The sequence below is a fragment of the Aulonocara sp. 'chitande type north' Nkhata Bay genome, linkage group LG13 (assembly GCF_057382095.1).
Source record: "Aulonocara sp. 'chitande type north' Nkhata Bay isolate Kocher_YH1m ecotype deep benthic linkage group LG13, A_spYH_male_GT1.1, whole genome shotgun sequence".
NCBI classification, from domain to species: Eukaryota; Metazoa; Chordata; class Actinopteri; order Cichliformes; family Cichlidae; genus Aulonocara; species Aulonocara sp. 'chitande type north' Nkhata Bay.
In genome coordinates, this window is record NC_141356.1 from 19,097,653 (window position 1) to 19,112,406 (window position 14,754).

The following is a 14,754-nucleotide window of genomic DNA, read 5'->3' on the forward strand; positions in this document are numbered from 1 at the left end:
CAATTATACACTCCGACGACCTGCTGGTGGGGCAGCTATTATAAACCCATTCTTTAATGCCTGGATATTGTTCCAAAATCCTAAACATATCAGGCTGAATTTGCAAATAACTAATTGAAATATGTCTGTTTAATAGAATAAACACTATCAAAACTTGAAGTCTTGGATATTTTATATAGTACAGACTTCATTATATATCACATTATATGCATTTGGCATGCATTTGCCCAAAGCAATTTACAGTAAGTGCATTATCATCATAGTTGCTTAAATGATGAGCTGGAAAAAACTGAGTCAGGGAAAATACTGGAAGGGTCTGGCAGAGTGCTTAAAAATGACTTTTAGCCAACCGTGAACCTGTAGAAGTCGAGATTTTTGCCATTAGGACTAAAGCATGTAACTTGCATACTGATGTAGTGAATTTATTCGTAAATAATTGTTATTTTCCACCTGCCAGTGATTACAGAGCAGCACGATGACTCATCCAGAGTTATTTTAGTGTTGATGAGTGTAAGGCTATTATTCACTATCTCTTAGCTCGGTTTTGGTCTCTACTATCACACATTTTCTATCAGCAAGTTTCTTATTGCGTCTCTTTTATCCGGGTTGGTTGTGCAGAACAAGTGTTGAGGCTAGCTGAGGTGAGAGAGAGAACCAGACACTGTGGAAACTAAAAATGTGTTCATCACGATTAAAGGGACCCTTTCATAGTGACACAGTTTCACTTTGATTTGACACATTGTTATTATAAATATATAGATATATTTTTAGCAGCTGTCAAACTACTGATCTGGTAATCTTTATACTATCAGTGACTAATTGCTATGCACTATCTTAGTGACTAATGTAGTCATGTATTTAACAACGCAGAGTGAATACCAGAATCAAAAACTCCAGTGTCACTCTGCATTTGCTTAATGCACAAACAAGTAACTTTTTACAACACATTTGCCATCTCCAACTTGCTAAAGTATTTTATCTATACATTGGTTTTTCAATGAAGAGGGTCTTAAAAGCATTACAATCCCTGATTTCATCACATACAGGGAGTGCAGAATTATTATTAATTATTAGGCAACTTCCTTTCCTTTGGCAAAATGGGTCAAAAGAAGGACTTGACAGGCTCAGAAAAGTCAAAAACAGTGAGATATCTTGCAGAGGGATGCAGCAGTCTCAAAATTGCAAAGCTTCTGAAGCGTGATCATCGAACAATCAAGCGTTTCATTCAAAATAGTCAACAGGGTCGCAAGAAGCGTGTGGAAAAACCAAGGCGCAAAATAACTGCCCATGAACTGAGAAAAGTCAAGCGTGCAGCTGCCAAGATGCCACTTGCCACCAGTTTGGCCATATTTCAGAGCTGCAACATCACTGGAGTGCCCAAAAGCACAAGGTGTGCAATACTCAGAGACATGGCCAAGGTAAGACAGGCTGAAAGACGACCACCACTGAACAAGACACACAAGCTGAAACGTCAAGACTGGGCCAAGAAATATCTCAAGACTGGTTTTTCTAAGGTTTTATGGACTGATGAAATGAGAGTGAGTCTTGATGGGCCAGATGGATGGGCCCGTGGCTGGATTGGTAAAGGGCAGAGAGCTCCAGTCCGACTCAGACGCCAGCAAGGTGGAGGTGGAGTACTGGTTTGAGCTGGTATCATCAAAGATGAGCTTGTGGGGCCTTTTCGGGTTGAGGATGGAGTCAAGCTCAACTCCCAGTCCTACTGCCAGTTTCTGGAAGACACCTTCTTCAAGCAGTGGTACAGGAAGAAGTCTGCATCCTTCAAGAAAAACATGATGTTCATGCAGGACAATGCTCCATCACACGCGTCCAAGTACTCCACAGCGTGGCTGGCAAGAAAGGGTATAAAAGAAGAAAAACTAATGACATGGCCTCCTTGTTCACCTGATCTGAACCCCATTGAGAACCTGTGGTCCATCATCAAATGTGAGATTTACAAGGAGGGAAAACAGTACACCTCTCTGAACAGTGTCTGGGAGGCTGTGGTTGCTGCTGCACGCAATGTTGATGGTGAACAGATCAAAACACTGACAGAATCCATGGATGGCAGGCTTTTGAGTGTCCTTGCAAAGAAAGGTGGCTATATTGGTCGCTGATTTGTTTTTGTTTTGTTTTTGAATGTCAGAAATGTATATCTGTGAATGTGGAGATGTTATATTGGTGTCACTGGTAAAAATAAATAATTGAAGGTTCAAGGTTCTTTATTTGTCACATGCATAGTTATACAAGTATAACACACAGTGAAATGTAGCCTGACACGCTGAAATGGGTATACATTTGTTTTTTGTTAAGTTGCCTAATAATTATGCACACCTGCACACACAGATATCCCCCTAAAATAGCTAAAACTAAAAAACAAACTAAAAACTACTTCCAAAAACATTCAGCTTTGATATTAATGAGTTTTTTGGGTTCATTGAGAACATGGTTGTTGTTCAATAATAAAATTATTCCTCAAAAATACAACTTGCCTAATAATTCTGCACTCCCTGTAGGAAATACTCTGATTTTGTTTATTTTTGTTTTGTTTTTTACCCACAAGAGCATCCAGGGGATAGAGCTGCTGAATGCAGTACCTGCATTCGAGCCATAAAAATACCAATAATGGCATTGAAGTGTGCCACGGAGAGGTGTGACCTCACTCTCAGATGCATGTCATATTTTTCGCCTCTCTGTCATCCTGGAAGGGCCACTCGCTCAAGGGAAAACAAGAATTCGAGAGAAAGAGTTGAGTGCTGTCAGCTGGTGGCAGACTGGGTTGTCATGGTAACTATAGGGTGAGGTCACCCGGTTGCTGCAGCACCAGAGTAGGGACTGATTATGCCACCCCCCATTTATCTATCTATCTGTCTGTCCCTCTGTTCTTCTGTTGCTTTTACTTGCCCTCTTTTTGGTCTCTTTTTCCCATTATTTCAGCTCTGCCCTGTTGGGTGGGTTGTGGGGTGGGGGTAGCAGGAGGGGAGGGGTGGAAAACTACACAGGGAGGGATAGACTGACAGATGAGAAGAAACGGACTAAGAGCCCAGCGACTGCTGGTACAAGCTTCTGACATCCACCCATCCATCCATCTGTCCAGTTATGAGGCACTGAGGACTGCTAACAACTACAAAGACTTCTGCCCTTAACACAGACACACACACAAACATAGACACGTCAGGCCTGACACTTGGGACTTGTAGTCTTGAGTGCAGAGCCGCACCATTTACCTTGCTCAGGTTCACCATTAGACCCCAGTAACACCTGGGATTAAGTTGACACTATCTGGATCTGATCACAGGCATTGCTACATCTGGGAGGTTAAGCTTTTAGCAGTGGCATCGTGGTGCAGTGGTTACTGCTGTTGCCTCAAAGCAAGAAGGTTCTGAGGCGTTTCCACATGGAGTTTGCATGTTCTCTCTGCACCTGCGTGGGTACAACTTTCCGCCACAGTCAAAAGGCATGTATGTGTGTGTTTGAGGATGCAGTTGTACATGTCACTATGACTGACTTGCAGCCTTTGCGGTGTTGACCCCACGTTTTTGCCTAGTGTGAGTGGGGATAGGCTTCCAGCTCCATCCAACCCTGAATTGGAGAAGTAATTAGGAAAATTGGGGAAAGCTTTACCTGGACAATTTTAACTGTTGTTTTAACTTGAAATGATGAATCAGGTTTCTGAAGAACAAGGTTAGACTGTACGGACTTGTTTCACACGTGGTTGAGATCAGAATGCTGGCTGGATGTGACGTTGCAGTTTCCATTGCATTCTAACTAACTACACTCTGCACCAGCCTAATGTGAGACTTCAGTGCACTTTGTTTACCCCTCTGATTTTGAATAGCTGCTATGGAGAATTAAGGTGTAACTCTAAAATGTCAGAAACATGAAACCAGAAATTGCTAACAGGATGAAGTGAACCATGTCTTCAGTTAAGATGATATTCCTCATACTTAGAGCAGTATTAGTAACATGATCAAGCATGCAATGTTGCTTAAGCAGGATCAGTTCATTTTCAAATATATATTAAACATAATTATTATTTCGAATAATGGGGTCAGTATATGTGAAAGTAACCCCTGTGAGTCATAATTTCAGGCTACAGACTCCTCTAAATGCTCTGTTTAAGACATGGGCTATCCTTAATATTGGCCAGGTCTCTCTTGAAAAATAGATTTTAATCTCAATGAGACTTTTTACCTGGATAAATAAAGGATAATGAAATATGGCCATGGAGGTTAAACATCTAACTGTAAGAAGCCACACAGGCCTGCTGATCTATGATCTGATTATAAGGTGCAGCCATCAGAATAAAGTTGATTTAAAAGAAGGAAATGATGTTTAAATGGTGTTTTTCAAACACAGGATGAACTAATGTGCTCCATCAAGGTCCAGTGCAAGAGTAATGAGGGTATTTTAACTTTAAGTAATGCAGAGCTACTGCTCTAAGCTGGTCCCAGTTAAAGTCTGAGAGGGCTAAAAGTAGATACTGCCACTTGGACAGAGACAACCTGTAAATTATGTTTACCTGGTGTTGAGAATGAAAAACCTGAAACAAGTTGAAATAAAACACTGCTACTCATAATCAAGTAACACGATTAATCTATTTTTAAAAAAACAGCTGTGACATAAGGGAAAGAGGCAAAAGAGGAAATGAGTTAAAACACACTTGATGCATCCTTATGCTTGCCAAGTCTTGACCTTTTGCACAATAGTGTCATCAGAGGGACCGAGTAAGAATGCTGTGTTAAATCCTGTGACAGCTGATTGAAAAGGTCTTTGCTTTGGGGAAAACCATTGTAGCCAACTTGACAGCATCATGGCTCATTACTACTGTAGATGTCATAATGCTCCTGCGGCCCATTCAGTCATCCAGACAGAAAGGACATTTCTCTAAGTCATGCACATGCTCATCTCTGTTGCCTCTAATCAAGTGTATGTTTATCACATAAAACAAGTTTGTTCAAGTACAAGTGTACCAATCTGCTATTATATTCATTATTTTTATTCTATTGGGGAATGGAAATAATTTATCAAAGATTACCAAAAGGTGAGGATTTGTTTGTCCTTTATTTAATAATAATTACAGTTTATAACTTCTTTTCTAACTTGAGATTTGTCTGACAAAAATAATAATAATAAAATCAGTCACTAGGGTAAAGGTATTCTTCATTCTGAAGAATTATTTGTGTCTCTGTATTGCAGCCAGAAAATTTGCTCCTGGCCAGTAAGATGAAGGGAGCGGCGGTGAAGCTTGCAGATTTTGGCCTCGCTATTGAGGTTCAAGGGGACCAGCAGGCGTGGTTTGGTAAGAAAGATCATTTATTAAACTTAATCTGTAGCATTTCAAATGATGTGTTGTTGATGTTCATGTAACATCATAAATTTGAGGTTTACATTTAAAAATGCAGCAAACAGGATAGGCTTAAAGTGATATACAGTGCTGTGCAAAAGCCTCAGGGAAGCCCTCACATCTTTATCATTTGCTGGGACAATTGGAATTTATTGAAATGTGTAAACATACATGGAAATACAATATTTAATGCCAAAACAAAGTTTACAAAATTCTAACAAACTTTGCATTACCACCCTTATTCTTCAACATAGTCTGAAATCTCTTACGCACGCTTTCTTGTAAGTTATTTACCTTTTTCAGTCCAGGCTTCTTGAAGGACATGCAAAGCCCGTCTTTGGCTGTTGGCTGCTGGCTGCCTTTTGTTCCATTCTCTCTGTCAAGATGATCTCACGCTGTTTCGATAATTTTGGGAAGGCCAATCAATGACTGATAGCCTTCCACTGTCACTATTTGGGAATGCTTTAATGCAAAGAATGTACTGAAAATGAGTGAAAAAGAAGACCATCTCCAAAGAAGAACTTGGATAGCTATTGCTCAAGTCCACTTTAAAAAAAATACAAGAAGGATGGTCTTCTTGGAAGGAGAATATAAAGAAATTAGAAGAAGCTCAAGACTTATGCACAGTTCTGCTGGAGTAAGTAGCACAAAGAGATGAAGACTGAATGTTTAGATCATCTCAGCTTGCTAATTTGTTTAAAACACAGCGCTGGCACAAAGCACAGAAAGATGTATGAAACCTGTCATAATGTAGTAGTAGTAATCAGAAGTCACACTGTGTACTGTATATAGGTATAACATGCTTGTATTTTTCTATATTTGCAGGTTTTGCAGGAACTCCGGGGTATCTGTCCCCAGAGGTGTTGAGAAAGGACCCATATGGCAAGCCAGTGGACATATGGGCATGTGGTCAGTCCTAAAGTTTTCAGACTGTAGGCACAGTCATTTCCTAGCAGACCTGTTTTCTCCATTTTTGTTAGATATGGGTTCACTACAGCATTACCATGTCTTTCACAACTCATCTGACTTTGCAATCTTTAAGCAACAACTTCATGTAACGTTCCTGTAACAGTCTTTTCCCTGCAGTAAGTTTTAGTTAAATATTTGATATATTCGGCCGAAACACAACCAGCCAGATTCATAAACAGCAGCCCACATCATTTTAAGTGATAAATGCCCTTAACTCTGCTATAAGCCCAAATATGTATGTGTATGTACAGTATTTTTTACATTTGTGTGTGTCAGGTGTGATCCTGTATATCTTGCTGGTGGGCTACCCTCCATTCTGGGATGAGGACCAACACAAACTCTACCAACAAATTAAGGCTGGTGCTTATGATGTAAGTACTCACATTCTTGTATTAACCACCCTCTCCTTTTGAACTGTATTGTCATATGTGCAGACAGTTATGATGCAGAATAATGATTGCACTGTGCAGAACTGAATTCCAGCATGGCATTGTCAGTGGACGGAGAATATCACTTTGACTGTGTGTTTATTTTCTGTGTACTGCAGACACAGCCAGCTACACAAACGACACAAGACTTTGTAATGTTTACATTTCCTAGGGAGGGACAAATCCCTATGACTCTGTGTCTGCTTTGGATTGTTGGTGTCGTGTTTGGAGGATTCTGAGCTATCAGAGTTGCATTTTTTAACCTTGATGGTGGCTAAACTTGAATATAGTTTGTAAATATATACTGAAATACTAGTTGTGTGAACACAAGTTAAGTTTTTAACTCCTCCCAGAGTGCAACATCAGGCTGGAGACACAGCGTTTACAATTATGACATATTAGAGCTGATTTAAAACAAACAGATCCAGCATACACGGGACAATCTTGGCCTAAATATTGTATTTTATATAAGAGTCAACCGCTTGGTGAGTTAAACTGATATTCTCTTTTTAGTGCTTTTTCCATGCACGTCCATGCTTTTGCTATGCTAAACTATAGATAGATGCCTGAAGGTTTGTTAGTATAATTTTTCAAGTGACAGTTCCTTAGTAATCAGACCATAAAGCTTGTAAAACCTGTATTTAAATTATAAGTGAGTGTGTAAATAAGAGCCAGAGGCACTGTCAGCAGAGACAAACAAATGACGCTCACTAATAAAGGCTGTGCAAACAGACACACTGGGGGTGGAATTACCTGCAACCTGCATATGGTAAAAATTCGGTAGGATATGTATTTCTATAGCACTTTCTCATCAAACTCCAGATTACTTTGTTGCTAGATTCAGCAACTTTTATTGGGATAAATAAAGTAGAAAAACATTGACAAAGGTACTTTTTTGCTTCTATATTTCTCTATAATTGATCATTTTACTCCTAAAAAAAAGCTCAAATCATAGCACAGCAATTATTATCAGGGTGTGTGGTAATTTTGTAGGATGATGCGGTTACAGGATCTGACCCAATCCACGTGCAAAATGGTACTTGAAATCTGATCAAATCTCCCAATTTGGAAAAAATCATAATCTGGGACCTCTTCTCCTTTCTTATACTGTAATCCTTCTTTTGAACAAGTTTATTTTCCATCTGGAGCATCAGAAACTTGGGGTTGGGATTCTTTCTTGGTTTTACTGTCAAAGACTCAGCTCTGCTCCTAGCTGAATTAGCCATTTCATTCTCCACTGTTTTATGTAAGGCATATCCCTGTAACATGCACTTGTTGGCAACTTTATTAACTACGGCTATTTAACAGCTTGTTAAAGTGAGTAATTAATTATCCCGTCATATGGCAGCAACTCATTCAGATGTGTAGACATGGTCAAGACGACCTGCTGAAGTTCAAACTGAGCATCAGAATATGGGCTGGTGTAAGTTTTTCAGATACTGCTGATCTATTGGGATTTTACAGTCATCTGTGTGGTTTACAGATAACGGTCTGAAAAAGAGAAAAATATCCAGTGAGCACCAGTTCTATGTTACATGATGACTGAAATGCAGCTTCAGGCTGATGGGAAGTAACAAATAACCACTCATTATAACCAAAGTAGACCATCAGAAGACCATCTCTGAACAGAAAACCTGTTGAACCATAAAGCACATGTGCTACAGCAGCAGGAGACCACACTGGTTCCCACTCCTGTCAGCTGAGAACGAGGGACTGAAGCTGGAGCTGAAAAAGGCTCATCAACATTGCCCAATTGTAAAAGTGTGGCATGATGTGATGACTCTCAATTTGTGCTGCAACATTCTGATGGTAATGTTGGGATCTGGTGTAACAACATGAAAGTTCGACTGTTCAGGCTGCTGATGAAAGTGTAATGATATGGGGGAAGGGGTTATATATACTTGGCACACTTTAGCCCACTTTAGCATCAGTTGAGCACAACCTTCCTGAGTATTGTTACCGACCATGTCCATCCCTCTATGACCGCAGTGTCTACTGATGGCTGCTTCCAGTTGAAAAATGCACACAAAGATCATCTCAAACTGTTTTCCAACACGACAATAAGTTCATTGTACTCAGATGGCCTCCACAGATCTTAATCCAGTAGAGCATCTTTTGGATCATTCGTCATGGACGTGCTGCCGACAAATCTGCAGCAACTTTGAAATGAAATGTCACATCAGTATGGATCAAAATCTCTCAAACTGTTTCCAGCACCTTGTTGAATCTATGCCACAAAGAATTAAGGCAGTTCTGAAGGCAAAAGGGGTCTTTACTTTAAAACTACTGTTTAAGAATTTACATTTGATTCAGAATATTACAAAAACCTTATTAACTAGAGCTTCAATAAGCACTTTGGACTTTAATGGAACACATAGTTTTGGGCGTATTCAGGTTAGAGCAGGCGTTTTGCGTTGTTTTTGTACCTGCATCTATGGAAATGAGAGTTAAGTTTCATGACATCTGTGACGGAATTCGACCTGAATTCATTAAACTTTAATTGTGATACTCTGATCATTTCCTGTTTCCAAATTAGTTCATGTGTATTCGTAACTACAAGGCCGGAGCATCGAGATGAGCTCTGCAGGACACCATCACTTCAAGTGTTGTCAAATAACATGCTCTAAATTCTGTCATGCAAGTAATTTAGAAATGTAATTTTAGTTTTTAATGGCTTGCTACTCGGCATTGTATAACTTTCATCTTGCTGCAGAAAAAATAACTGATACACTATGGGAGAGCAATGGGCTTATTCATCAGCTCTCGTCATTGTCCTCTGGGAGATAGGAATTTATTACCCATATTAATTTACATAATTGGAAGCAACCACATCTAATGAATGTGCATAATATGAACAATAATATGAAGTGACTGACGAGCACTTATAATAATGTGCACTTCTTGGATATCATCACTGTCACACAGATACCTTGAATTTCTGCTTTTTTCTTTCATCGGTAACTGACATCTGATATGTTTGAAGTAAAAGTCTGTTGAAAGCTTGCTTTGACTTTTAGCAGTAAACATGTCTGCTGACTCCACCCTTTTGTTATACCACTGAAATTGCCCATCAAAGACAGACAAATCGTTGCTCAACTTCACATATTAAGACTGTTCCAAAACAAATGAAGTCAAATATGTTTTAAAGAGAAACAAGCAAAATATACTTTTTTAAAATCACAAAAACAGTCACCTAAAGGTGTTGTATGTTGTTTATAAGGTAAAGACCCTACAATGATATATACAGACATAAGAGGGAAATAACCATTCCCCACAGGAGTGTGCACATGTATATCTTATTGGAAAGGTATGTGCCGTTTGTTGTTGCAGGGTATCTGCGCAACACTTTTGTGTACAGTATTGTGTTTCCTGTCTATGTGCGTATGTTCTGGTGCTAACTGTTGTTTGTTTGTACATGTGTGCTGCTCCTTCAACTGTGTCCAAGACAAATTAATCCTCAGAGAGAAAACAAAGGCCAATTTAACCTAATCTGTTCATGGGGGTGTTGTGATAGTGTTTTAATATGACAAATTAAAGATAAACAAATTACTCACATGCCGTGGATGTTATTATGAGGTAACATTGATCAGCTGCTCATAGCCTGTAAAAATTTATGGACATGATTGATTAGCACAAACAAAGTTATATTTATTAATGGATAAGAGCTGTCTGTAAATCTGCATTTAGAGTATTACTTTTCATTGCTACAACCTCGCTTATGACTTGTGTTTGTTCCTGGTCCTGAGAGGTGTGGATATTTGCCCTACAGAGTTAAAAGTTGCAAGTTGCACAACCTTAATTCACTCAACCTGCCTCTGTAAATATATTTTGCTGGAAATTTTCCCTACCCTCCTTTGAATGCATGCACAATGAGGAGAGAGCTGCACCTTCTAAATGATCATACAGTTTGCAGCTCTAATCTGTTACATGTTGGGTAAATACAGGTGCAAACACTGTAGGAAATCTGGTTCAGTCATTTAAATATCACAGTCAATTAAAAGAAAAGCTTTTACTACCATCTTTTTTGGATCTTGTATCTGCGTAAGCATTCTTCGGGCTCTGCAAACTATGTTTTTTTTTATTTTTTATTGCTCAGTTGTGCTGGAATGCCAGTGTTAAAATTTTAAATATGTGCTAAATATAGAAATGTCTAATCAATGCTAAACAACAGCAAGTTAATCATGGCTTGGAAACATCAGTTTTTGTTTTACCAGTTTTTCAGTGATATGTTTCTTCCTGCTCTTCGCCTTCCTTCAGTTTCCTTCTCCTGAGTGGGACACAGTGACCCCTGAGGCCAAGAATTTGATCAATCAAATGTTAACGATTAACCCCGCCAAAAGAATCACTGCCGACCAGGCCCTCAAGCATCCCTGGGTCTGCGTAAGTCACACTTGTCTTTATCTTTGTTTTTTATGTAGTTTTTCTTGCCAGCTTTAAACAAATCATGTCACAGTTTTTCTTTCTTAAGCACTCTTACATCAGCACAGCCCAGGAACACCTGTCTTACATTGTATTTCATTTCTAACACAGCTATTCAGAATAACAGCACCATCTTTGATCCAAATGGCTAGTTTTAAAAACATGCACAGAATGACATTATATACTAGAGCAGAATTTGTAGCTTTTTGTAGGTTGAGACATAAAAGTTTGGGTTTATTTGTCTCACATTTGGACAAGACGCACATTTAAGGAACTCAGAAAAGACCTGTAAAGTCATAAGTCATAATTTTAACACCAATAACAATTTAACAGCATAAATGTAGTTTGTTATCAGATAAAGCACAAGGACAATAATTTCCATTTTTATTGTTAAGGAGTTGAGTAAGGAGTCGCCCAGATAATGTAAGAGCCCCGTAGGCTTATCTTACAGCTCCCACTTCTAAAAGTTTTCATTTATAAGTCCCTGACAAAGCAGGCTTTTTCATTCTGTTTGGTATCACAGAGGAGTTGGAATACACATGAGCTGCTCCTGCCTGTTGATGAAAAGCTACTCAGGGGAGCATATCAGAGCTGTAGAGCATTAAAAAGAATTCATTGTTGCAGTTGTACACAATGCCATTATTGTCATAGCCTCAAAATGGTGATTAAATGTTTCTTACCAGAATGCACCTTTGGAGTCACGGTCCCTTCCTCTTGTATTTTAATGTTCATGGGTTTTTATCTTTTCAAAGAGATTTTCTAAAGCAGTTCTTCATCTCGTCCCATCGCATATCTGTGAGTTCAATCTCAAGTCAACGATACATATACAGGCTCTATAAAGAAGATGGATGCTTACACATAGATGCTTCAGTGTCAGTGCTATAGAAAAGGTGGTGTATGTGACCACCACCACCACCTCTTCTATATTCACTATATTTAGACAAGAGGGTGGAGTGCTAAGTTACCAGCTAAGATTGGTTTGGCCTCAGTCACAGAGACCTAGAGACCAGTCGCTAAGGAAAAGTGTGCATTTCCCTACTGATCGGCAAATGGTTGCTGGCAGAGAGGGTGCTTCATTAAAAACCTTCTTGTAATTGCTTTTCTCGCAGGTGGATTTTCAAAGTCACCAGTAGTTTGCGTGGAAGTTGCCGACTTGTACGCAAACACTCAACAACTGACTTGGTAGTGAAACTTAAATCGCTACGCATACTGAAAATGGAGAACATTTGCCTTCAGAGTAAATGTTGTGCATTACTGCTGAAACCATTATGTTTTAAAAGGTGCGGCTTTTACTTTGTTGGGAAACTGTCCCCATTTCCAGTTTCATTACAGAATAGTTGGCATGTGTTTGCAGACAAGCAGGCATCCTCTGCTGGGTGACCATGGAAATCTGCTAGTGACCAAAGCTATCACAAGGAGATTATTAGTGCAGCACCCTCTTTGTGACTCACTTTGCCACCGGTTTCTTTAAAAAGATAGCAAGCAGCCTCCCACAACCAACTGCCAACTGGTAATACACATTTTTATCTGATAACCGGTGGTTACCAGGTGATAACTATGCGATAAACGGTAAAATATTCCAAAAGCACAGATATAATTAAAAGGTCTTGTTCAGAATAGCACCGGTGAGGCCTAGCAGACAGTGACTGGGTACATCTGCCTGTGTAAGAATACCTGTCTGTCCAATATGGCTGCACCCCTAACTTTAGGTCTTACCAGTATAAAAATGGACAAGTTATTAAAAAAGTGGCATTGACGGTGTAACAGTGATATACTTAATGTTGCCCTTTCCTCTTTACTTAAAGCAACGATCCACTGTGGCCTCCATGATGCACCGTCAAGAGACTGTGGAATGTCTGCGCAAGTTCAATGCCAGAAGGAAGCTTAAAGTAAGCACGAACACAGTTAAACATACACATAACTCACTAGCTTATGCTTATAATCTTGTATATTATTTGCCTTGACTCTAGGGAGCTATCCTCACTACGATGCTCGTGTCCAGGAACTTTTCAGGTGAGCTTTTGTAGTTAGTTTAAAATTGTCAACACTCAGTAGGAGCGCACTTCTTTCCGGATCCTATCTCTCATAGAAGCCAAGTGATACATGTCACTGTTGTTCTGCTACTGTATCTCCAGTCTACCATCTTCTTCCCTTAGCCACACCGATTGGATTTGATTTTGCACTTCAGGGGTTTGGCTTGGATTTCATCCTCATAAGCAGTTTGATCACAGTGCACTTTTGATTGAACAACCAATTTGCGGGCTGGACAATGGACTAGCAAGCTAATGCACTAATGCTATCGGCCCTGTGTTTATATGCCTTCATGTAAGCAAAGCAGCTCCATTGGATTATGTCCATCTACTTTGTAAAGGCTAAGACTGATCCAGACTGAAGTAAGCAGACCAGCCAGACCTCTGAAATGCTTTGTTCGTAAGCCTAGGCTTGTTTATTCACTGTAGAATAAACAAAGAAGTAAAATCAGTAAGTTGGGGCTCAGACATTTTATTTCTGACAAGATTTTCCCATCTGTTGCTTCACTTCATCCTAATAAAAATGAAGTTTGGTATTACATCATTTTATTGATTAAATTAAAATGTCAAAAACAGTAAGCAGGTCTCTTGGAAGCACAAAAAGTTATTAAAGAAAAAAGAAGGAGATTTTCATGGTTTAGTGGGTCTCTCTCCCAGTAGCGCACTGAATTCCTCTTTGTCTAATAGTGGGACGGCAGCACACCAGTCCTGCCGCTACCACCAGCACAGCCGCAATGGCTCAGGAAGGTACGTTTGCTAGAGGGGGTGTTGGAGTCGGGCACTGCCAGCTTCGTGCTGAGGTTTTTGGCATGTGGCCTGGGCTGCTTGAACCCTCCCCTCCCCCCACCACCACAACCACCTGCTGCCTGCACACTGATGGATCACGTTTATGTGGTCATCACTGCACTGGGGCATCTTACAGTCACAGACAAACATAAATAAAAGCCGCAGATGAAGCTCAGCTACTGACCTTTCAGTACTCCTGGGCTTCCTAATGGTCTAATAAACAGACCACCTCTCAAGGACTGGATATTTAATTTCCTGTGTCGAACACAACAGCCATTTAAATGACACCCAGCATGACCCTCGGACCTTCTTCCAACTACCCCAGCTGTCACCAAGCAAAGCTCAGGTTATATATCTTTGCATTAGCACAAATATCACAGGTTGTTTTTCTCTGCTGCATCGCCATTTATATTACCAATATGAACAGAAATTCCAGTATTTAACTCGGAACTCTTGCAGCTTTGCCTTCTTCAAATTGATCTGGATCCACAGTACTGATGCCCAGTCGATGCCTGCCTGTGCTCGCTGCAACCTTCCCTTGGCATGGCTCTGGCGCCAACAGCCAGCCAAGCATGTTTATGAGCGTACAGTGCAGTTTGCCAACCTGCATGGGAAGCTGGATAAACAGAATGCAAAGTGTCCTGTGTTAACTATTTTCTTTGTCTCCTCTCTCCTGCCTGCTCTTGTTTTTGTTTGAGCAAATACAACTAAAAAGGAAAAAAAAACAGTTTGCTTCAAACAAAGTGCTTATGCCATTATCAGGTCATCATTATGCAGA

The 14,754-nt window shown here is 39.8% G+C and overlaps 1 protein-coding gene across 28 annotated transcripts in view; it reads left to right on the forward strand.

Moving 5' to 3' along the window:
* The window catches only part of camk2g2 (calcium/calmodulin-dependent protein kinase (CaM kinase) II gamma 2), a 77,252-nt gene that overhangs the window by 45,251 nt on the left and 17,247 nt on the right, over window positions 1–14,754 (forward strand). For 18 of the 28 annotated variants that reach the window (XM_086259011.1, XM_086259013.1, XM_086259018.1 and 15 more), the window contains exons 7-13: window positions 5,197–5,299; window positions 6,170–6,253; window positions 6,590–6,684; window positions 10,999–11,121; window positions 12,966–13,049; window positions 13,131–13,173; window positions 13,878–13,937. In XM_086259011.1, the coding sequence (XP_086115137.1) occupies window positions 5,197–5,299; window positions 6,170–6,253; window positions 6,590–6,684; window positions 10,999–11,121; window positions 12,966–13,049; window positions 13,131–13,173; window positions 13,878–13,937 (592 nt within the window). The remainder of the gene's footprint in view (window positions 1–5,196; window positions 5,300–6,169; window positions 6,254–6,589; window positions 6,685–10,998; window positions 11,122–12,965; window positions 13,050–13,130; window positions 13,174–13,877; window positions 13,938–14,754) is intronic. The other 10 variants (XM_086259007.1, XM_086259025.1, XM_086259014.1 and 7 more) reach the window with 1 other exon arrangement.